The following is a 24,281-nucleotide window of genomic DNA, read 5'->3' on the forward strand; positions in this document are numbered from 1 at the left end:
CATTCCGACTCTAGAAGAGGCTGATAGATATCAACGTCTGGATCCAGTGAAAAGGATGAAGGACTTGAAAAGAGGCTTGCTCAGTCATAGAAAATGTGAGGGTGCAGAGGATGTTATGAATGCTTCTATACAACAGAATAATATTTAGCACAAAACTATCTTTGGTAAAACAAAGTACTTATGACTTTATATACATTCTTATGGAACTCTTAACTGTGGATTATTTTGTAGTGCATCATGCTTCTGATTTTGAAATCTCCTCTCATTTACCTTTATACTAGCTTATAAAAAGTCAAAATTTATTGTAGTGTATTATAAACTGAATATTTCAAGTTTAGATATTTGAGGTTATGCAGATTGTCACCTTATTTTCTGCTGTTCAGATGCAGATCATGGTTGTTTCTGAAGTCTCTTGTTAAACTGCACAATTTAGTCTAGGTATTCCCACTTCCAATCATATCTTCAGAGTGTACTTACCTACTGTAAAGGTAGCTTTTCCCTTATTTTTCTGGGAATAGGAGATTTGAACTTTATTTCACTCCTTCAAGGCTTTAAGAAAGATACCTTTCTTGCATTGGATATTTTAGCAACAGCTTGGCCTAGATCCTTCATATCCCTTTTGAGCTGGACGTTTTTGTTTTGTTGAATGTGAATAAACATTCATGTACTAAAGTTCCATTATTCAGGAAGAACTTTATGCCATAGATGTTAAAGAGCCAAGAAAGAAATTCAAAATTAAAAAAAAAAAAATCTGCATCTCTAGATGTTGAGTTGAAATTTCATGATGTTAAATCAGTTATGGCTTTCGGCAGAAATTTGATCAACAGATGCTGGTCTCATCAGATGTTCCTTGGACTCCTACAGATCATCCTAAAGCCTGATAGCTTCTCAGAAGAGAGATTAATAAAAAGCAATTTGTCTTAAAACAGCAGCACCTGTTAGTACTGTAGTTAGGGGTATGTGTCAGATTCCCAAAAAAGTATGTTACTTTAGGAGTTCATATTGTAGCTCTTAACTGTATTTCAGTTTGGAGTGACATCTAGAATACAAAACATTAATAAAGAGTGACTGATTCTTTAGCCCTCAGTAGGATTAAAATAGGTTACTAACATAAATATTATGGACTAATTTGTTCGGCGTCTGAGAGATGTTACTTTGGGGGGTGCAATATTTTCTAGTTAGGACATCCTATTAGTCTATTGACAGTATTTTAAAAATAGTTTAAAAAATGGTCTAACTAGTGATTAAAAAACAGTAAAGTACAGGTACGTTCCCAAAAGTGTAAGTTCTTTCAAGGTGGCTCAGACGTCACAGTACTAAGTGCGTTACAAAAACTCTCAGATCTTTTTCCTTCACCCTTTTATTCCATCTACTTTGTGACAGATTTCTTTTTTTCTTTTTCCCCTAGTTCTAGCCTGATGACTTCTTTTTCAGGCCACTTATATTTTCCAATAGTTGAGCAGGCCTGGGAGTGTTTCCAGAACTGGCTGCTATCCTCATATCTCATCTCTTGGAACCTTACCCGGTGCCAGAGATTCAGTGCTTTCTGGTATATCTCTGAGTATTCTTGAGGTTTCTTATTGTACCTTATCTCAAAAAGGTATTTGTGGCCTCCAGCACCATAATGTCTGAGCACCTACTTCACTGACAAGCTTTAAATTCACAGGTGTAAAGTATTCATGCTGGAAGTAGTTGCACACTCTTGCAGTCAGAGAACAAATCTTACTTTCACTGGCCAAATACAACTAATGCATTTTGAAGAGCAAAGATCGAATAATGCTCTCGTGGACCTCTTTGTAATCAGTCCAGAAAGATTATTTTCAAAAAAGGGGGAAGGAGTCAGAAAAGCAAGTTTTTGAGTAAATGAATCTGAGGAAATCAGCCTCTTTTTTGCTTGTGGCATATCATGAATGGTCAATGAAGTGAGTTAACCATTTGTTCCAAATAAATAATTTACCCAGTCTATTGTTAGATAATGTAGGAAGCTTTCAAATACAGTGTGTTACCTTCCTTAAAGTATGATGGTTATTAACTAAAGGAGATAATTTGGTAGCTATTATTCTAACTTCAGTTTAAGGACCCATAGGTATATCCTCTGAAGCAGTGGTTCCCAAACTTGTTCCGCCGCTCGTGCAGGAAAAGCCCCTGGCGGGCCGGGCCGGTTTGTTTACCTGCCGCGTCCGCAGGTTCGGCCGATTGCGGCTCCCAGTGGCCGCGGTTCGCTGCTCCAGGCCAATGGGAGCTGCTGGAAGTGGCAGCCAGTACGTCCCTCGGCTCGCACCGCTTCCAGCAGCTCCCATTGGCCTGGAGCAGCGAACCGTGGCCACTGGGAGCCGCGATCTGCCGAACCTGCGGACGCGGCAGGTAAACAAACTGGCCCGGCCCGCCAGGGGCTTTCCCTGCACAAGCGGCTGAACAAGTTTGGGAACCACTGCTCTGAAGAATTAATTTGGATACCAGTCTTGAAAAAGCCAGCATTATAAGGGTTAACTGAAGTACCTGATTAACACTTCCTGTCACTTGACTGTTGCAGTCCTGGTAGCTCTTACGGGGAAATTCTGTATGACCCACAACTGTATGACATTACTTGAATAAAAGTACAGTGCTTTTATTACAGTAAATAGCTTTACAAATGAACTGTTTCCTCATTGTTCAGATTTTGTTCTTTAGCAAATAGTCAGGCAAACTGCAAGTCATAATTATGAGTCATAATTTATCTTAACCTTTTTAGACTGATTTCCCAAACTTGCATTAATGGAAAAGAAATGCAAATCGATGGGGTTATGTAGAAAGTAACAAGTCCACCACATCCTCTTTAATCTCTGCTTTTTAGAGAAGGAGCATTTTTCTGGAGAAAGAGAATAGGGTTTTATGTAATAGTATGAACTCAAAATTCTCTCAGAAGATATAATACATTGTTCTTCCTAGCACTTATGAAGTTATTGGACACGTCAAAAAATAAATGGCTGAATGCATTATGCTTGGTGTAAAAACTCTGAAATGACCACTCAACTAACAGACAGTGAATTAAAAAGAAAATATCTTAAAACGTTCTTAAGCCATTGCCTAAAGTTTCGGTTCCATAACTACCCTTACCCTTAGGGCTTGTTTTTGTTACATTGTTAGAGGTAAAACTCAGGTTATACCTTGAGCTAACCCAACTCCCATCCACACAAACAGCTCTCTAACTTGAGCTAAGCGATCCTTTAAGCTCAAGCTAGCTGGCTGGTCGAGGGAGCGGTATAGGTTGAAGCCTGTGTGCTTTCTGATGCTCAGGTTTAGACTATGTCTACACTAGAGAGCTTACAATGGCACAGCCGTACCAAAGCAGTTGTGCCATTGTAAGTTCTCTCGTCTGGCCACTCTATGCCGATGGGAGAGAGCTCTTCCCTTCAACATAATTAAACCACCCCCAATGAGCGGCAATAGCTATGTCGGCGGAAGAAGCTCTTCCGCCAACATAGCACTGTGCACACTACCACTTATGCCAGCGAAACTCACTCAGGGGTGTGTGTTTTCACCCTCCTGAGTGACCTAAGTTTTGCCGACATAAGTGGTAGTGTAGACATGGCCTTAGTAATGCTGTGGGGATGCAGCAGCTGTAGTTACAATTTATCAGCTATTAATCAAATCACTCTGTGCTACTTATCTGATTGCTCTGAGCAACTTTTGTTTTTGTTTTGCGTGTTTTGCAGTATGGTTGCTTTCACTAGAGCTAGACTAGCTCAAGTAAAGTAACAAGATAACGGTTGCAGTGAAGACAAACCCCTACAGAATGTCTACACTGTATCTGGGAGCAAGCCTCCCAACTGTGGTGGACAGACTTGTGGTGGTGGGGCTTGTGCTAGCGTGCAAAAAATAGCTATGTAGACATTGTGGCTCAGGTTCTCAAGCATAAATCAAAGCAACACAGCTATTTTTAGTGCACTAGTCTGAGCCTCATCACTACAAGTCTGTGGATCCCGGGTGGGAAGCTCGCTCCCAGTTGCAATGTAGACTAGCAGTTCTCAAACTGTGGGTCGGAACCCCATTGTAATGGGGTCGCCAGGGCTGGCGTTAGACTTGCTGGGGCCCAGGGCCAAAGCCAAAGCTCGCGCCACACTGCCTGGGACCAAAACTTAAGGGCTTCAGCCCTGGGTGACAGGGCTTGGGTTTTGGCTTTGGCCTCCTGCCCAGGGCGATGGGTCTTGGGTGGGCTCAGGCTTCGGTCTCCCCTCCTGGGGTTATGTAGTCACTTTTGTTCTCAGAAAGGGGTCACGGTACAGTGAAGTTTGAGAACTCCTGTTAACATACCCTGTAGTGTGCTCTCCCTAAACCTATTCACAATGACACCTGCCTCCTTGTTCAGTCAGCTGAAAACTTTGATTACAAACCATGAGGGCGAGGAAAGTTAACTAGAAGTAACAGAAACATCAAGTGGTTTAAATGTTTACTGAGTAACCACCTGATCTTTTGTCAAGGTTGTGCTCTTGATTTGTTTATTGCAGCGTTGTTGTGTATGGGAAAGGCCTGAGGTTTTTTGGTTTTCTTTAAATCTACATCTTACTATGTACTTTTAAAGTGGGGTTTTTGAGACTGTCATTTGCACCTCTGCCAAATCATGCCTCCTCCATATGTCATTTTGGCTTCTACCCTAAGATGCACCCACACCCCTTCTCCCCCAATCCAACACACCTCTTTGGCAGGGAAAATCTCTGTCCATGCCTGCTAAACTGAAACTAAGTGGGCATCAGGCTCTAGACACACCTTTTGCCTTTTGTACCCTCCTGGGAGGTTGAAGACCTTTATTCTTTTAGGTTATGTCTATATGGGGGAAAAGAGGTGTGTGTCTGACATGTTAATGTGCTAAAATCCTGGTTTAGGCAAGCTGTAGTTTTAACGTTTGTTACTGGGTTCGGGTGAACCCTATGGGAGTGTTACTTCAATCAGCCTACAGTTTACCTTCACCAGCTAATTTGTGTTTAAAACATACCTTTTTTTCTTAGTGAAGAGAAGGCCTTTCAGGTAGACTGTGGGAAACATCCATGCAACAGTAGCTCCCTTAAAACAATATTTATTAAAATAAGAGAAAAATCAGAGCAGCATAAAAAATAACATCTCATCTGTATTCTTTGGAAAAGCCCAGCCAAGCTGGCTTCTCTTAGCTTAGTTATAGAAAAGAAAAAACCTTACATGTTCTAGAAAGCAAGTGCTATCTCTGACATTGTGCTGCTGCTGTGTTACGCTGCTTATTATCTTCTCTACCTTGCCTTGCTACGGCCCCACCCCAGTTGTAAATACAGACCAAGTTGGGGAACAGCTGCATTCCACAGGAGGTGAGCAACTGAGAATAAGGGCTTGGCTACATTTGCAAGTTAGAGCGCATTAAAGCAGCCCCAGGCACTCTAACTCCCTATGCGTCCACACTGGCAAGGGACATAGAGCGCTCTGACTCCACAGTGCTGCAAGAGCTGCTAATGTGGCCACGCCAGTGCGTTTACAGCTGACAGTGTAAACACAGGGCAGTGTTTTCCCTGTTGTGGTCTCTGAAGGGCATGGCTACGCTTGCAGATATAGAGCGCTTTGAGTTAAACCAGCCTGCATAGAGCGCAGTAGGGAAAGCGCTGCAGTCTGTCCACACTGACAGCTACAAGCGAACTGGCGTGGCCACATTAGCATCTCTTGCATAGGCCACAGAAAGCAGTGCACTGTGGTAGCTGTCCCAGCATGCAAGTGGCTGCAACGTGCTTTTCAAATGGGGGTGGGGTGGAGTGTGACAGGGAGTGTGTTGCGTGTATGTGGGGGGGGAGAGAGTGCGTTTGGGGGGGCTGAGAGCATGTCAGTATGCTGTCTTGTAAGTTCAGAAAGCAGCAGACCCCCCACTCCTCCCCGGTTCGTTTGTTCGTTCTCTCTCTCTCTCTCTCTCTCTCTCTCTCTCACGCAGCATTCCACAGTAATGGTTGCTTTGTCTCGGAGAAGATAAGCATGCCGGCTGTCAGAAACGGAGTTTTCAAAGGGCATATCCACATTCCTGCAGCGATTCCAAAACAATGAGAAGAGTTGCCACTTGACTTAAGGGGATTATGAGACTTTCCGGAGGCTGATCAGAGCTCAGTAATGAAACACCTTGTTCACACTGACGCCTGGGCATTTCAGCCAAGGCGCACCAAGCATTAATCTTCTCACCGAGGTGGAGTACCAGGAGTGCTCTAGCCGTGGAGTCAGAGTGCGATACATGCCTTGCCAGCGTGGACGGGTAGTGAGCTAGGGCGCCCAGAACTGGTTTAATGCGCTCTAACTCGCAAGTGTCGCCAAGCCCAAAGGCTGGTTTAACTCCCAGCGTGCTACATCTGCAAGTGTAGCCATGCCCTAAGATGATCCATTAACAGTTACTTGCTGTCTTTTAAAGGCCTACCTAGCTCAAGGACCACATTTCACAGTTCAGTTTGTTTAGCAGTGCCCCATTTACCCAGGCTTCATTATTTCATTATTATTATTTATTACAGTAGTGCCTAAGGCCCAACTAAGAGTGGGGACATGAAGGGAGAGAGACAGGAGCATTGTGCTAGGCATTATACAAATCCAATACTCAACTGTCCCTGCCTCGAAGAGCAGTCTCAACAGCCAAGACAGATGCAAGGTGGGGAAAGGGGTAGAACACAAGCCGTTTAAATTCTTTATCAGTTTTCTCTTGCCATGAATTATAAATTGATAACCTTAGACCCTCTGCCCCAATCCTACCTTATTTATACATAATAAAGCAACAAAAATGCACCTCTCCTCTTTTTGCCCATGCAGATCACCTTTAAGAAAGACGCACTCTTTATCACTGCACATTTTGCCTGCCCGCCAGGTCCATGAGTCTTGTGGGTCAAGCGCTGCTGCTCTAAGACTTCTGCCTGGATAGTTTGATTGCATGAGAGAGATTGTAAGTCTGTTGTTCAAATGCAGGTGGCAAAATCACTCATTTGTGTCACATTTTTTTTTTTTTAAAGCCTTGCAATAAGAGAGACTGCAGAAAAGGCATAACTTACAGTTTTAGGAGTCACTGCCAGTTCTGCTGCTTTCTCTGTGTCCTCCAAATTATACACTCTTCTAAACAAAAATTGCCCTCTTACAAAAATACAGTCATAATGTGAACTAATATGTTCTTTGATGGCAGTTTTTTCTGCTAAACAAGCATCAGTAGCAAAGATCTGGATGTCAAAAGCCATCTAAACCTATTCAAGTGCTAAAATTATCAAGCATAGGTGTTTGTTTCTTTTTAAAAAAAAAAAAAAAAGGTTGCACATTAAGGTGTAGAAGGTAAGGGTTTTCTGTGAGGGTTAACTCTTTATGACAATTACATTACTTTATTTAAATATTGATGTTCGTTGTATGAAGCACACACAGTACTATTTCTATCAGGAAAAAGTGCTGCACAAACATGTTCTGTTACATAAATGGGGCCACATTGTTTCTCGTTTACAGTTCAAATATAATTAGTGGTCTGTCTCTCCTTCCCCTCCCCCTCCAGCCCCACTCAGAGAATCTGATCTCAGATTGAAGTAGGTGGCATCAAAAATATAAAGCAAGGAAGAAATTTAGAAAAAGGAGGTGTTAAATATTACTGGAGATTAAAGTGTGGTATAGACATTTAAATTAGGATGTCTGCTAGCAGATCGTATCTTAGAAGTTGGTTATTTAGTTGATCTAAAGTAGCTGTTCGAGAAATAAGTGTGGACTTCAAAACATTTAGGGTATGTCCATGCTGCAGCTGGGAGGTGTGTTTACAGTACACACAAGCATACCCAAGGTAGCTTTGATCTAGCTAGCTTGCCAAAAATAGCAATGAAGCCATGGAAGTGCACAGTGTTGCCAACTCCACCTAGCAGGAAGTCCCCAGACAAACCCTGAAAAGTCACTAGATGTAGCTGTTTAAGCACTCAAAAGGAGTCAAGAATACACACATACACACACAGGCGAATACAGTCACAAAATCATTCACAAGCAGCTCAATAGTGTTGTTAAAATCCATTCCATGCTCTTTTTACTACATTGTGTTGCACACCAGAAGCAACTACAACAGTACACTGTCATCATCAGGAGGGCGCCCTCTGCTCATTGAGAAGGAAACTGCAACCCTCTGCTCATTGGGAAGAGTGCTCTGTACACTGCAGTCCTGGTTAGGTGGGGTTGGTTAATTTCAGCTGAGCCTCCCTTTCTTGCCAGCCTGGATTAGAGTCGACAGGTTAATGAAAGGGAGAGACCAGAACCAGGGGGAAGAGGGCATTCCTCTGACCTGAGCTCAGTGCTGCCGGGAGCCAAGAAAGTAGACTTAAAAACAAAAATCCGCACGCTGGACCCCTTCCCCCTGCTTCCAGGGTTTCATTTCTGAAAACAGCTAGGCAGCTAATCCCAGGCCAAGCCAGGGAAAGAAGTAAAGGGGAACCTAAATCACGCTAGCTCCACCTTTGATCCTGTAGTAAGGGCTTTATCACTGGAGGCACAGTGCCTCTCCTTCCCCCGCGCGATTGGGGCACATGTCCCTGTCTCATCCCACCCCACCTTCCATCCTTGCAGCTCTCCTCACTGGCTAACCTTCCTCCTCCACCCAGTATACTGCTTCATTAGTCATATTTCTCTGCATCACAAGGTGTACTACCTATTACAGAGCAGCAAGAAAGAACACATTTGGGTAACAATAAGCCCTGGCAAATGTGCTGCTTTGTCCAAAATGTGCCTGGCTTTAGCAAAGTATTTAATTAGCGTCCACAAACTTCTTTTCCTCACCTGCAGATTATAGTGATCTCAGCCCAAGAAGCCCTGGAATGTGATTTCTTCTGAGAACATGCTCAATTGAAACATAATGTTGTTAACTTGGTGTGCAACAGAATGTAGTAAGAACAGCATGGAATGGATTTTATTAACACTGTTGAGCTGCTTGTGAATGATTTTGTGACTATACATATTGATGACTTCTTTCTGTGAATGTCACTGTAATTGGCAGTGAATTTGTCACTGGTCACTTTGACACTTGTTTTCTCACTAGGGAAACTAAAAAGTCACTAAATCTAGTGACATATTAGCTAAGTTGGCACTAGCTACTTGTGTGAAGCTCCTCTGGGACTTTCAGTATATATTCGGGCAGCTACTCCATGTCATTGCCCATGCTGCCATGGCTTCGCTGGTATTTTTAGTTAGATAACTAGATCAAAGCTAGCTCAGGTGTGCCTACCTGTGCTGCATCACACCTCCCAATTGCAGTGTAGACATATCCTAAAGTACTGAATAATGCAGGCCTACTGCCTTATTTCTGAGCTCCCTGATCTGAACTGCATATATGATCTACAGTGTGTTTAGTTCTTGCATTATGCAGATCACTTTACATTCTCTTGGTATCTACCTGATCTGAAAACATGAAATGTGTGCTGAAACCTGCTGCCCTCCTTTCTATTCAGATTTCAGAGTAACAGCCGTGTTAGTCTGTATTCGCAAAAAGAAAAGGAGTACTTGTGGCACCTTAGAGACTAACCAATTTATTTGAGCATAAGCTTTTGTGAGCTACAGCTCACTTCATCGGATGCATACTGTGGAAAATACAGAAGATGTTTTTATACACACAAACCATGAAAAAATGGGTGTTTATCACTACAAAAGATTTTTTCTCCCCCCACCCTACTCTCCTGCTGGTAATAGCTTATCTAAAGTGATCACTCTCCTTACAAAGTGTATGATAATCAAGGTGGGCCATTTCCAGCACAAATCCAGGGTTTAACAAGAACGTCTGAGGAACGGGGGGGGGGGGGGGGGGAGGGAATAATAAACAAGGGGAAATAGGTTACTTTTTATAATGACTCAACCATTCCCAGTCTCTATTCAAGCCTAAGTTAATTGTATCCAATTTGCAAATTAATTCCAATTCAGCAGTCTCTCGTTGGAGTCTGTTTTCGAAGTTATTTTGTTGAAGGATAGTCACTTTGAGATCAGAAATCGAGTGACCAGAGAGATTGAAGTGTTCTCCGACTGGTTTATGAATGTTATAATTCTTGACATCTGATTTGTGTCCATTTATTCTTTTACGTAGAGACTGTCCAGTTTGCCCAATGTACATGGCAGAGCGGCATTGCTGGCACATATCACATTGGTGGATGTGCAGGTGAACGAGCCTTTGATAGTGTGGCTGATGTTATTAGGCCCTGTGATGGTGTCCCCTGAATAGATATGTGGGCACAGTTGGCAACGGGCTTTGTTGCAAGGATAGGTTCCTGGGTTAGTGGTTCTGTTGTGTGGTATGTGGTTGCTGGTGAGTATTCGCTTCAGGTTGGGGGGTGGGGAGAAAACCTGGATTTGTGCTGGAAATGGCCCACCTTGATTATCATACACATTGTAAGGAGAGTGATCACTTTAGATAAGCTATTACCAGCAGGAGAGTAGGGTGGGGGGAGAAAAAACCTTTTGTAGTGATAAACACCCATTTTTTCATGGTTTGTGTGTATAAAAACATCTTCTGTATTTTCCACAGTATGCATCCGATGAAGTGAGCTGTAGCTCACAAAAGCTTATGCTCAAATAAATTGGTTAGTCTCTAAGGTGCCACAAGTACTCCTTTTCTTTTTTCTATTCAGAGTGATGTTTCGTTAAGTTGCTTCAGTCAGTTTAAATTCTGTTGAACCTGTTATAATCTAACCTGCTGTGTCTACTCTGTGTGTGGCTGTTCCTATAAATCTGACTTCTGGTCTGTAGAAGGATATGAAACCAAGTGATTTGTAAAATTTAAACTGGTGTTAGTCTTGTTTAATCTATTTCACAAACTTTCAGTGAGATTTTGTTTTGTTATGTAAGGAGATCTCTCTCTACCTGCTGCTAATTAAGTCTTCCCTTTGCTCAATTCTCTTACCTAGGTCAATTCTTGAAATTGGGTGGACTGCTAATTGGCCCATGCAGCTTTTTCATTTGGGAAGTTGGATACTGGAAATCATGGTTTCTAGAATAAAAACTTAAATTCTGTTCAATATTTGCCAATTTAATTGCACTGGATACTGTTCCATTCATTTTTGCTGAACTGCATTAGTTTATTTTGCATATAAAAGCATTATTATTCCTATCTATATACATCCCATCCCTAGTTGGAATTTTTTGAACACCTGAGTCTAATCATTTTCAAAAGTAACTTTTTAGTAGGAAATAAAAATTGAAGTATTGGGCTATTACGCTTGTGGCTCAATATTTACTTTAATGCCACTTTTATAATCCACACTTTAATTGCTGTGTGTTATCACTATCCCTTGTTAAAGTCTGTAATAAATAATATTCCTCAGGAATATAATCATACAGTTATTAAATATTTTAAACATTTGTAGTTGAAGGATTTACCCACTGACTTGGGAATCAAATTCTTACCCGCCTATTTTCATTTCTAACTTCCATCAAGCCTTTCTGTGTAACAAGACATCTTAACTTCTGGTAAATTGACCTGGATCTTCCACATTAGGCTAGTTCCATGCTTTCTTGGTTTGCTCTCCTTTATGAGAGCCACTCGGCGGGGTCACAAAAATAGAAAGGCGTTACCACTTTATTCCTGTTGTAGTTTATCTGAAGTGCAAAAAATTCAGGAAGCTTCACCTCAGAGGTATTACATCATCCATTGATCTTGCTAAAAATTACTAGCCCAATATAATGGGTCGGAAAGGAGCGAAGGGCCTTCTGTTTCCCAAACTCAATATCCACTATTCAAAGGAATCTAACAAGGCATGTCCTCACATCCGGCCCACTTGGTGAAATATGTTTTGGTGCCAACTGGAGAGAAGGTGGGACTGGTGTTTTGCAGCACAATACTTATTTTCATTATAATTCATTGTATATGGATCATTTTAATCTGTAATTGATAGCTAATCATAAAACTAGAATATGCTTCAACTTCGGAAGTTCTCAGCTGGTAGGCTCTTCAGAAGGTCCCGGTCCCTGCCCATGACTGATGGCTGTAGTTCTGCCCACAAAACTTGAAGTGGGCTAATCTGTGTATCTGCCTTGCTTTGAGAGGGAGGAGTCTGGTAATATGGCTGAAGAGACACTTCTCCCTTTTTTGCGTTTAAACTCTCTTCCTTGTATGGAGCACCTTGTATGTAACTAGAGCAATAAGCATCCCCTACCTTTATTTTTTAATGGTATTGTACTTATAGTGCAAGATATCACTTCACCGCAACACTTTGAATTTCTTCAACATTCATAGTTGTACAACTCAACATGAACTAATCTCACTTCTTTTTTATAGTCATGGTCTACAGAAGTTCTTCTCCTGTCGAGGAATTGCAATAGCTGTTGATTACTTTTGGAAACGTGGCCACAGAAATATTACTGTGTTTGTTCCACAGTGGAGAACAAAACGTGATCCTAACATCAAAGGTGAGGCGAATAATGTCCTGCTTTCTTTTCTTTTGGATTCAATCTAATTAACTCTCTTTCCAAGTTCAGCTCTTGATATTTGGGACCTGTCACAAAAGTGTAATTGATAAATAACCTAATTTTGAATTGCTAAGTAACTGACATTTCTATTAAGTTTTTTACATTTCTCTGAATTTTATTGAATCACTTGACAATATCCAGTTAGGTGTTATATACTTTATTTTGTAATATGGTATAGAAATTAGCTGCTCATAAATATCAAAATATCTCTTGAATTATTGCAATTCAAAAGTAGTCAGTTATCACTGTTCAGCATCTTAACGTTTGGGTATTTAGAGAAACCTTTCCAGGTTTGCTCAACAGTGTTGCAGACCATTCTTTGAAGAGCTGATATTTATTTCACTATCATGAAGACACTGAGGATGCATCTTTATCAGAAAAAATGTATTCTTACCTTGAGTTAGCTAACATAAGGTAAACCCTTAGGCAGTTTGTAGGCTCATATGAGTTAGCAGGTTGAATTAAACCTTAGGTGCTCCCATAGTTTTTAACTTGACCTAACTTGTGTGAAAACTACAAACTGCCTTGTCCTCACTAGGTTTTTAAGTCATGGTAGCTAACGTGAGTTAACACATCTTTTTCTTAGTAAGGACAAGGCCTTAATACTTACAAGTCCTTAAACTCACAGCTTTACCTTTCCTCCATTAGTCTCAGCCTTTTAAAATCATTCTCACCTCTTCAATAACTTTAAATTTTTTAAGTTATTTATAAGACTGAGCTAGTTCATCCTTGAGACAGTTCTATGAAGTAAAGAAGCAGTAGCTTCACTTTAATTAGGAAAATTAAAACATGCAGTTAATGGGACTTTTGGGTGCTCACCATCACTGAAAATCAAGCTACCTGTTTAGGTGCCTAACTTTAAGCACTCTAGTTTTAAATGTTTTTAGTCTAACTGACCTGCCATGGATGGAGATGGGTTTTAGAGGCAGGTTAGAATTTAGGAATTTATGGGCCACTTGCTCCATCCACGTCAGACTTACCAGCAGTAGTCCATTTCTAAGATGCAGTGTGCCATCCGTGCAGATCAGTAGGTACTGTTCTCAGAGAAGATAAGCTGTTTTGCATGTTATGTAGACTAGATGTAAATTCTGTAAATAAACACTTTAAAGAAGAAAGCCTTGCCTTTAAAACAGAATGTTTGTTTTACCCTTTTAACAGAGCAGCATTTCTTAACACAGCTCCAGGATGTTGGAATATTGTCTCTAACTCCTGCAAGGATGGTATTGGGAGCAAGAATTGCTGCTCATGATGACAGGTATGAAAGATGGGAGTTAAACCCTTTTAAAAGATACACAATAACTGTCATACCTCATGACTGATATTGTGAGGTAAACATTAACCTGGAGAGCCAAGCACCAATTTCATGTCTAAGAGGTGTTCCATATATTTGTGTGCAACTGTGGTGTATCTGTCCTATCAAGGATCATTATTTAAATGATCTTCACTCCCTTGTACACATTCTGCTTTCAGAATGTCATTAAGGCCAGTATTTTTAATGGCATTATATGTAGCCAAAATCTTAGCAACTTTAAACTGTCGTCATTCATCCTTGGATGACCTGGGTATTTTGTATAATTTGGTAGCTTCCCTCATTAAAACTTGTCATGGATTTTAGTCCTCACTGAGGAAAAGTGTCTTTGACAAGTTTTGTATAAATCACTTGCTGAGGTTTACTAACTTATAACCCATTGAGTTGTGGAGATTGAACACACACGTGTGTCTGGATCTGTGCCCATTGAAATAACATATAAACTACTAAAGAGGGAGGAGTTTTTGCCTGACCCTTTTTCTACCTTCCAGCCTCTAAGATGGCGTGGAAGAGACAAGAGATTGTTACCTTGTGCTTGAGTTGCATAGGTTGCAAATGTTCAAATGTTGACTCTGTAAAACTTGCTGCACTCGAGGTGATGGTAGCCCTAGTGTGCCGTATGGCAGTAAACGATACACAAAGGCAGTTAATGTCAAACTTGCATCCCGGTTTTATTTAGAAACACATCAACAAAATACCATGTTTATTTTAAACACCACCTCCAACCTTGAAGTTCTGGGGAAGTCTTTCAACCAGATGTGTCTCGCTCATTGCAAGTGGGGAGTTTCTTTCCACAGTCAGTTAGCTTTCTTAATCATTGAATGATTTCTACTAAAGTTTCCCAATGCCAGGCTGCTAGTTAGAAGAGCATGCTAGAAACGTTTCTTTTATCAGCTAACCCTTTAAAATTTGGCAAAGACAAGCAGCTGCAGCTCTGAGCTAGCCATCTGGAAGTTAGCTTTTTTGCTGCATCTCCGTCTGTCCCAGCTGATAAGCAATCCACCTTTTTGTTTTACTACTGACTAAGGAGATGGTATGTTCTTGTACATAGACCATGCCTGATGTCATTGAATATGCAGTCTAACCATCATGTACTCATTGAACGTGAAAATAAAATTAAATGCACCAGTACATTTTAGTAGTTCTTAAAAATAAATAACCAAAAACCTCTCCATTAACACAATGTTATGTCAGAAAATTAAAAGGTACAAAAAGTAGGCAATCCATAGTTGTTCCCACTGTAGTTCTTTTGGGCTCAGTGTTATATCATCTCACATACTTTTAAATTTATGCCTTAAAATAGAACAGCATTTATTGTAATACAAAATGCTGTATACTTTCAATGGAAAGACTTCTGATTGCTGCTGGAAATCAGAGTATCACATTGTGTTTACATTGAATCTGTGTTCAAGGTACATGTAAGCAAAACTCTCTGAGAATAATTTATTCTTTTTAAACTCTGTACATCCTAAATGGTTCATAACTGGTGTTTTTAAATAGCAAAAAATGGGATAGTTTATTTCCAGAGGAATAAACAACTTGTGTACTTTCAAGGTAGTCCCTGTATTTCTTGTATTAATATATCAATAATGAAAACTTGCATTAATTTTAATCATATAATTTTGAAAAGGATATATTACTCATTGATAAAAGAGCTGATGAAACGGGCAAGCATAGAGGTAGTAATGCAATGGGGCTGAAGTATTATCCTGCTGCACAAGGGGACACAGCAGATTAGCCAAAAGAGAATGTCTGGCAATGGACTTAGGTTGAATTGTGTAATGAACTTTCAACTTTACTGATTTATTTTAGACATGCAGCTTTATTTACCTCTACATACACTTTTTGTAAACCTGTAATTCAACATACTCAGTTAGCATTTCTATGATAACCACTAGCGCCAAAAACTTAACTTAAAAACTTGCCTGAGTAAGCAGTGCTGCTTGCAGTCAGCTGAGGCTTGAGATTCATTTTTTGGTTGGTTGAGGTCAACCAGTCCAACTTTATAAAAACTTTAAAACAAGTGTTTTCATTAGTAGATCTACACTGTCTAATTAGGGAAGGCTCCTCTTATATGACTGTGATGCTTGTTTTCTAGCTGATGTGAATGGCTTTGGCTAGAACTAAACTGAAAAAATATTTTAACTGTCTTTGAAATAATTGTTGTAGATTTTTGCTGCATCTTGCTGATAAAACTGGAGGCATTATTGTTACCAATGATAATTTCAGAGAATTTGTGACGGAATCATATTCTTGGAGAGAGATTATTCAAAAAAGGTAATTTTACGGATTTATACAAACCCTAAAAGAGAGTCCTATTCTTATGCTCTAGATGCCCTTAATATAATTTTTAAAATAATGCTGTGACATAAACTTTAGCAATACCATACAACATAACCCCTCACCTGACATCCTGCTCCAACAACTCACCCCCATTTTCAAATGTCTGGGGGGCAAAAAGGCACATCTGAAAGTAATCTTTATTTGGGCTGTTTTAGACTGAGGTGGGAACAAAATTTAAAGCTGTGCCTCCCCCCCTCTCTTCCCAAACATCCTGTCAGTAGCCCCTCCCATTGAAGATGCATGGTTACATAAGCTTGAGAACCTTTGCTAATCTCAGCTATGATACTTTGGCACAGGGAGCGAGGCAGTTTGTCAGATAGGTAAGTAGGTCCTAAGCATTTAAGGCTTTGCTGGTCAACGCTTGGTTTCTGCATGTAATTTCACAGAGCACTGACCTCAGATTCTTGTAGTGAGATACTCCATTTATCAGCTGGGTCATTGCATGCTGCAGAATCTTCAGTTTATGGGTGGTTTTAAGGAGTAACCCTTTGTAGGGTCCACTGCAGTATTTTAATCATGAAGTGACAAAGGCATATTGCAAATACCCATTTTGGTGCTTCTGAGTTGTACCTTTCTCATTTTAATGAAAAAATACAATGACCAATGCCATCTGGGTGGGTATTTATTAATTCCAACACTTCATTGATGATTTTTCCCATAGACTTTTTGCAGTGGCTTTCTATTCTGAACGTCTTGTTGATTTTTGTCAAACTGTCCCAATTAATGACATGGAGAAAAGCCATATTGCAGGTACAATACACCTGCATATTTACCTGTAAACAACCTCCTTCAACAATTAACTTTTAGTTTTTTAAAGTTATGTAAACAAAGTCTAAAATCTAAATGTAAATCTTAAAAATTGGGTGTCTCATATTAAATTTAAATGACATATCAGTTATTCCATTTTCATTCAGGGTCTAATCCCAAGTCGATGGAAAGAATCCAACTGGCTTCAGTAGACTTTGAAACGGGCCTTATTCTCTAGTCAGAAGACAAAATACTAAGTAGTTTTTATTAAAAGATTTAAATAGGAAGAAGGTGCTTAAATGGTACAGAAATAATCTCTTCCACTATTGTATTTCAAGTTTGTATTTAGTATATATAAACACAGGAACTTCTGATTACTTTAATGTTAAGGATTTGCAGTCAACTAACTTAAATAAAAAAATCTTCACACAAGACTGGTCAGCATCTAGTGCCTGTCCCCTGGAGACACCCTGTTATGTTTTGGTCACAGATCCCAATCAGTTGTGTGGCTTGCAGTGATGCAGGAGTCTTGAGCTAATCATTTTGAATATACGGACAAGGAAGTATAATATAAATAATAAAATCTTATGTAGTCCTTTCTCTCTCACTTGTTTTGCAGTGGCCCAGACCTTCCAGTTTAAGAACCCACTGTAGTCAGGAATAGTGGCGGGATTTTCGTTTCCATATAATCACCCATTAATTCATGATTTTGGAAGGGAATGTCATTTTTAGCTATAGCAGAATAAAAGTTCATTGATCAGACTGTACTGATTCTAGCTGTGAAATTAGGTGGTTAATTCTACATATTGGGAGTGGGAGGTTGAAAAAACTAATAGTATTGGTAGAGCTATTTCATTATTATTTACTGTTGCAGGTTGCTCCAATACACATTTGTTGGGGACATATTCATGGTTCCTGATGATCCTTTGGGAAGAAATGGACCTAGATTAGAGGACTTCCTTCGGAGTGAAGGCTGTTTTAGGTATAGCAGTCTCTTCATTCTGCTTTGAGAGCAAAGGCTTACAAGGGGCAATAAATGCTTTAACTGAAACCTGAAGTAATTTACTTAAATAAACAAAGTCACAGTGTACAGTATGAAAAATATATTAAGAGCATGAGTTCTAAAGATGTAATAGCTTTACAGGAAAAAATGTGTTCTTTTTTGTTACTTTAGTCTGTTCAGAAAGTGGTGGTGACGTTACATGCATCTAACCAGGATCTCACAATAAGCAAGGCAATGCCTCAGTAACTTCCTCTGAGGTTTGATTGTGGTGGCATTCACATAAATGTGGTGGTCCACATAGCATGTTGGTATTACACAAACCTATGATGCATAACTAGTGACTCTGTTTCATAAGAAATAGAATGAGTTCATCTAAATATATCCTTGATTACCCCTTACTGATGATCAGCATTTGGATGATAGGAGCACTATAGAAAAACCTAAGATAAATAGACATATTAACGGTATATTCTGCACATGGGAGACTCACAACTTTTTTCATATTTTCATTTTCCAAGCTACCCTCAGGTTACTACATCATACTATTAACAGTGCCTGCCAAGACGTCTGGAACTAAATGACTTTTTAATCTATTTCATTTTTAATCTTAATTTGTTTTAAAATGTGTAGATTTAAATTTACTACCATAATTTAGAAATATATTTAAAAATCAGATCTTCCTTTTATTCCTACAAAGACAGGAGTTCAAACTTTTGGTTTTTCCATTGCACCACATAATAACTTTCCTAGTCTCTAAATCAGTGAAATGAATGCAGCTTCTTGAACAGATAAGTAGTGGCAGTATTGTCAGCATCTGGAATAGAAAGAGCCCTGATCTGGGGGTTCTTGACACTTAACCTTAAAGTTTTAATGAAAATACTTTAGTATTTTCATTTCATGATGATGATAAACACGTAACTCTTTAAAAAGTGACTATTTCATTAGAGATATCAAGATAAAAATAGTTGTTGGCTGATTTTCAGCCATCATGTATGACAGTTTATGTAATGAACTGGTTGACTTAATAGTTTTTTTATCCATCTCTACTATAACTAAGTAATACTGAAGTTAGTACATGGCATTTTGTAAAAATGTAAAACTGATTACTTGAATGTTTTGCTAATTGAGCATTTGAATGTTGAGCACTCTCTACCTGTCTAAAACGTGCATCATAGCCAGTCATATCTAATGCTAATCTCTGTTACTATCTCTTAGGCTTCAGATTTGAAGTCCCTTAGGTAGATTGTAGTACTTACTGTTTTGTATCACTTTTGCGTCACTTTGATGGAATCAAGTGAACTGCATCTTTATTCCAAAACAATCTGAAGAATACTAGAATGTAGGGGTTCAGAGGCTCTATTTTGCCTACACTTTTTATACTCAATACCACTTTTTCCTTAATTTACCAGAAATTTCGCTTTTGTTCTATAGAGATTTTCCACCAGCACAAATAACTCTACCGACTGGGGGACTGCATTCTTCTGGGACCTCACACTTCATGCCAATACCCAAGTCATGCAGTAATAATAGACAACCTATGAACCAAGTACATGGTAGTCCTCCATCTGCCAGGCTTCCATTTGAACCAAACTTGCCTAACGTACAGACTGGTCTTACAATTCCACCACAAAGATCTACGACAGAAACAATACAACTAAGGGAAGCATTGATAAAAATATTTCCTGATTCTGAGCAAAGACAGAAGATTGATCGAATACTAGCTGAACATCCATTCATGAGAGACCTTAATGCACTGTCTGCCATGGTGCTTGACTGAGTATGATACGGGGGTCTTACATTGCAACTGATCCACCTAAACTTTGAATGTCAGTGTGAAGAAACATGTTGCTCAGTGTCATGTCACTTTATGAATATTCAAAAAATAATACTTTTATTTGTATAAAAAGATATGAACTATTTTTTGTGCATATTCCTACGGCTTTCAAACATCAACCTTTTTTGGTAAATTAAGTTATGCTGCTATTACAGATTTGTAGTAACATTTTCTGTGAAAGGAAACAAAACTTTGATTCTGCCTCCTTGGAATTGTTTATTAAAGTAGTAGCAGTTCACTTTAGAATAGTGTTTTTGCACTTATTTCTTAATTATACTTAAGTGGAGAAAAGGTCATGTTTGACACATGCTAGATTAGAATATTTATTTTAAAATATAAGATGAAAATGGCACCTTTAAAACGGTTTACCATTGCGTGATGTACTTGCCAGATGTATGTACATACTTTCATTAGCATTAAGTACACACCTTTAGGTAATTGTTTTTGCCACTGGGTTGGAATTGCTTCTACTATTATAGAATATTACATTTTCTCTGTATTGTAGAAGTAATGCCACTAGGTGGCATCTTGTAACCATTAGTTTGTAATGACCAAGAAAAAGGTTTCTAACTTTAAATTCAAAAATGCCAATTCATACACTCAAAAGAGCATACAAACAAAGAGAACTAAATTGAGACAGTGCTACTGTGGCACCATTTAGGGAATAAATAGTGAGAGGGCTGTTGAACATAATTTAAACAATATAATCGTGTTACATAATTCACATAAAAACCTTATAGGGAAGTAGTCTACTATTGCAGGAGGCAATAAACATTAGTCTGTACTAATCCCAGCGGTGGGATTTTGGTCCTTGGGTAGCTCTAAAATAACTTCATTCTTAAACTGAAATTACTCACCCTGCTAATCCAGATTGGGTGTTAATACCTTACCACAAAGGACTGTTAAAACAGAAATGTGCATCCTCAAGCCACTATAACAGAAATTCCTAATGCTTTTAAAAGAATCACCACTGTTTGAAGGTGTCAAATAACTGATTTTTTTATTTTTTATTTTTTTTTAATGGTCAGAAAGGGTCTCTTTGACCCCCCCAAAAAAAAAAAAGCTTTACACTATTTTGTCCAATGCTTGTCATGTAAAACTTGCTATTTATAAGTTACCTGTTCAGTTCTAGTTGCTAGTACTGTGATCTCAATTTAGTTACTGAAAATGAAGCTGTATTCTTCTGTCCTATACATAATTACCAGTCATCTTAACTCCTTCGTGACTTTTCTTACGAACTGTATTAATTGCTGGGTTGTTGGTGACTAGAACTTCCCACAGCTAAGAGAGTCTGTTCATAAAATCTTGGCCCTCAAGTATCTGAGGCTGATTTGCATTGATGTGCTGCTCCCAGAGGAGCTGCACAAGGTGCATAACACTGGAGCCCCACCAGGTGGTGTCAAAGGGGACACTGAGCCTCAAAGCATTGTTGGAACCAGTAGCTCTAATTACTCACCACAGCAGCAGCTTGGTTTAAGCTGAAGAAAAGGAGTTTGCTTACATAACTTTTTTCTTGGCTTTTTAAAATTTACATGAATCAACTGAAGGAAAATTGTGCAATGATTTATTAAAAATTATACCTTTTGGCAGTCTAGAGGGAGGTAGTGTTGCCAAATCTTGTGATTTTTTTTTTTTTTTTAATTTTTTATGAGTGATATGGAAACTCCAGCCCTCTGACTGGTTGCCTGCCCCACTTGCCCAGCTCCTGGGCCAGAATAATCAATCAGAGCTTCTGCAGGCAGAGCTCTCTTTTCCCTCCCCATAGCAACCCAAAACCATTCTTGAGAGAGGTGGGGCTGGAATGGAGAGTTAAAGAGCCCACCAAAAAAAAAACCCACTCCGGATGAGGCTGCTCCCTCCTGTGAGCAGCGAGGACAGAGTGACTCCTCCCCTCTCTCTCACTACAGCACCTGGCCTGGGAAAGGTGTGGGGAGGGGTGAAGAATTGTTGGAGCTGCACCCCCAGCCTGGAAGGGGGAGAGAAGAATGAAGAATCCTAGGAGGAGCAGAAGTGAAGCTGGAGTGCCAGAACTGCTGGGGGAGCTGAACTAATGAGTGTTGGCACTGAGGAAGGCTGAACTAATGCGGGGTTTGGGGGACAGATTTAACCACCGGCCAGGACATGGACAGATGTTGTGGTGAGAGATTATTCAGCAGGGGCCAGAATCACCTTACCCAATACATTTGGGAGAGTGGGTAACATTAAATGTCTCTCACGTGGGGGGAATGGGTGTGGGAGTTCAAAATTCAACAGATGGACTCTCTCTCTCTCCCCCCCCATATCTATCTATCTATATATATATAATATATAAGCATGATTTTTGATCTCTTGAGGCTGGCAATACTGTAAGCCTGTGTGAGCAAAGTGGTGGATGATTTTTGAGACTGTACAACCCTTTATACCATTTCTAGTCCATTGATGGTATTTTTACTGAAATGGAAAGATTCAGAAAGCATCCCGCCTGAACCTAGCCAGGGTTTTCTTGTTGACCTTGATAAATCCCAGCCATAAAATGTACATACCACCTGCTTACAGCTACAGGATTAGCTGATGTGCTCATATGCTCCAAGAATACAGATCTAAGAATTATAAATATGTAGATAAAGTCACAGTCCTTAGTAGCTCCAAGCAAAGTCTACTGAGCAAGTCAGGATAAAACATTCCTAAAAGTGAGTAAATTCAGAAGCGTAATGAGAAACATTTTTAAATAACATTTTTATGTGCAAATTCTCAAAAAATCTCGCTATGGCTGCCATGTGAATTGTAACTCATTCCACTTGAATATATATAGTAGTCTTGGTCTAATGTGTGGTAACTAATGCTGAAGGGGTGTGCAATTTGGCCATGTTATGGTTCCCATAGCAACCATAGTGAAATTCTTGCCTGTATTGCACGTAAAATCTCAGCCCTAACAGGTCAGTGTAGACCGCATTTCATTTCTTCTTCATAATGAGGCCCATGGATCCTTGACAGTGGGGCTGTCCTCTATGCAGCCTTGGAGGAAGACCGCAGGTGTCAGTCAGAGGCAGAGGTGGTGTGACTCCACCTCAGAAACCTCCTGCTTAGGTCTGGCTCTCCAGCTACTCCCTGCTGCAGAGCAAATTTAAGAAGAAAAAGCTTAACATTTCTAGGCCATGAGGATCTGCCTTTAGTGTCGGAGAGGATTACCTAGTCACAGGGATGCCCTATGCTCCCGCACAAGGAGCGCAGGATGGCAGAGAAGGTGAAGAAGAGAGGGAAAGCCAGACACCATGGCTCCTGCACCTCCCCCTCTGACTGAGGGCCTGCATGGAGATCTGTCTATGCTGTTCTGTGGAGACTCAGGCCCCTCTCGAGTGCTCAGGAAGAGGCAGGGTTTCCTGTAGCCTCCCTCCCAGGACTTCCCTAGGAAGTGCTCTCAGGAAGCAGTGGCAGCTCCTCAGCAGCGAAATCCCCTCAGGCCTGGCAGAGGGAGAAGCAGTGGCCTTGGGATTAGTCCAAGTGGCAGTTCCCCCATTCCCCTCATGTGGCGGGACAGGGGAACACAGGTTGAAACCCAAAATCAAAGGTCCAAGGAATCTTCCTGTTCCCAACCAGCCATTGGAGCCTGCACTTGCAGCCATGAGTGCCGTGAAGCAGTTGCCCAGCCCTTCTCCCTGCTGCAGAGATGGAGCTACTGACAGGGATCCGGAGACACCAACGAGAGCCTGGTAAGAGGCCCTCAGGCCCACCCCCTCCATCTGTTCCACACTGAGTCTTAGTGCAGCACCTGAGCCAAGGACTCCCTTTGAACCACCCCAGTTGGAGCCTAAAGCTCCTTGGGTGGGGTCAGCCTATGTCCAGGCCATATCCACGAATCTCCCTTGAACAAAACATGGGATGCTGCAAACCTCCCCTCCCCCCCTTCTGGACCTACTCTAGCACAGCCTTCCCAAGCCACTCCCCCTTTTCTCAGAGCAAGAAAGCTGCTCTAAAGAGCAACCACAAGGTCCACCCCTCCCTACCCCCACACTGCAGTATTGCCAAGTCTTGCAAATTAATGGCAAGTTACAGGATTTTGGAGCCTGCAGGAGAAGCCCTGGGAAGCCGCAAGCGGGGTGCATAGCCCCCTGCTCAGCCACCGGTCAGGGGTACATGGCCCCAGCTGCAGAGGAATAGGGGGGTGTGCAGCCCCTGCTCCAGAGCTGGCTGTAGCTGTGGGACAGGGGTGCATGGCTCCGGCCACAGCTGGGGGGGGCGGCCCCCTCTGCAGCCCCTGCCACGGAACATGGTGCACAGCCCGAGCTTCAGCACCCGGCTGGGCTGCAGCCCTCTCCACAAGCCTCAGAGCAGAGGCTGCAGGGCCCTGGTTCCATCCCCAGTTGCAGGGCAGGGGTGCACGGTCCCGCCTCCTGCCCCAGCTTCAGGCCCTGACAGCTGAAGCGGAAGAAGTCACGGAGGTCCGGTAAAGTCACAGAATCTGTGACTACAGTGACCTCTGGCTAAATCGTAGCCTTACTAATAGGAAATGGATGACAGCTCCCCTGTTTCAGGGGTGAGGAGAAGGTAAGTGGAGTCTCCATCTGAGCAGTCGGGCAGAGAAGTGCATTTTGTGTGCATTCCACCTGAAATTATCTCACACACATTGGTGGAGGAGTAGAGGG

The 24,281-nt window shown here is 40.8% G+C and overlaps 1 protein-coding gene across 1 annotated transcript in view; it reads left to right on the forward strand.

Moving 5' to 3' along the window:
* Positions 1 to 19,919, forward strand: part of N4BP1 (NEDD4 binding protein 1) — a 38,984-nt gene extending 19,065 nt beyond the window's left edge. Inside the window, exons 3-7 of the mRNA XM_074968646.1 lie at positions 12,233 to 12,363; positions 13,582 to 13,678; positions 15,902 to 16,009; positions 17,697 to 17,804; positions 19,257 to 19,919. Coding sequence (XP_074824747.1) covers positions 12,233 to 12,363; positions 13,582 to 13,678; positions 15,902 to 16,009; positions 17,697 to 17,804; positions 19,257 to 19,602 — 790 coding nt within the window. The 3' untranslated portion in view covers positions 19,603 to 19,919. The remainder of the gene's footprint in view (positions 1 to 12,232; positions 12,364 to 13,581; positions 13,679 to 15,901; positions 16,010 to 17,696; positions 17,805 to 19,256) is intronic.
* The last annotated feature ends 4,362 nt before the right edge of the window (positions 19,920 to 24,281 follow it).

The sequence above is a fragment of the Natator depressus genome, chromosome 12 (genome assembly GCF_965152275.1).
Source record: "Natator depressus isolate rNatDep1 chromosome 12, rNatDep2.hap1, whole genome shotgun sequence".
NCBI classification, from domain to species: domain Eukaryota; kingdom Metazoa; phylum Chordata; order Testudines; family Cheloniidae; genus Natator; species Natator depressus.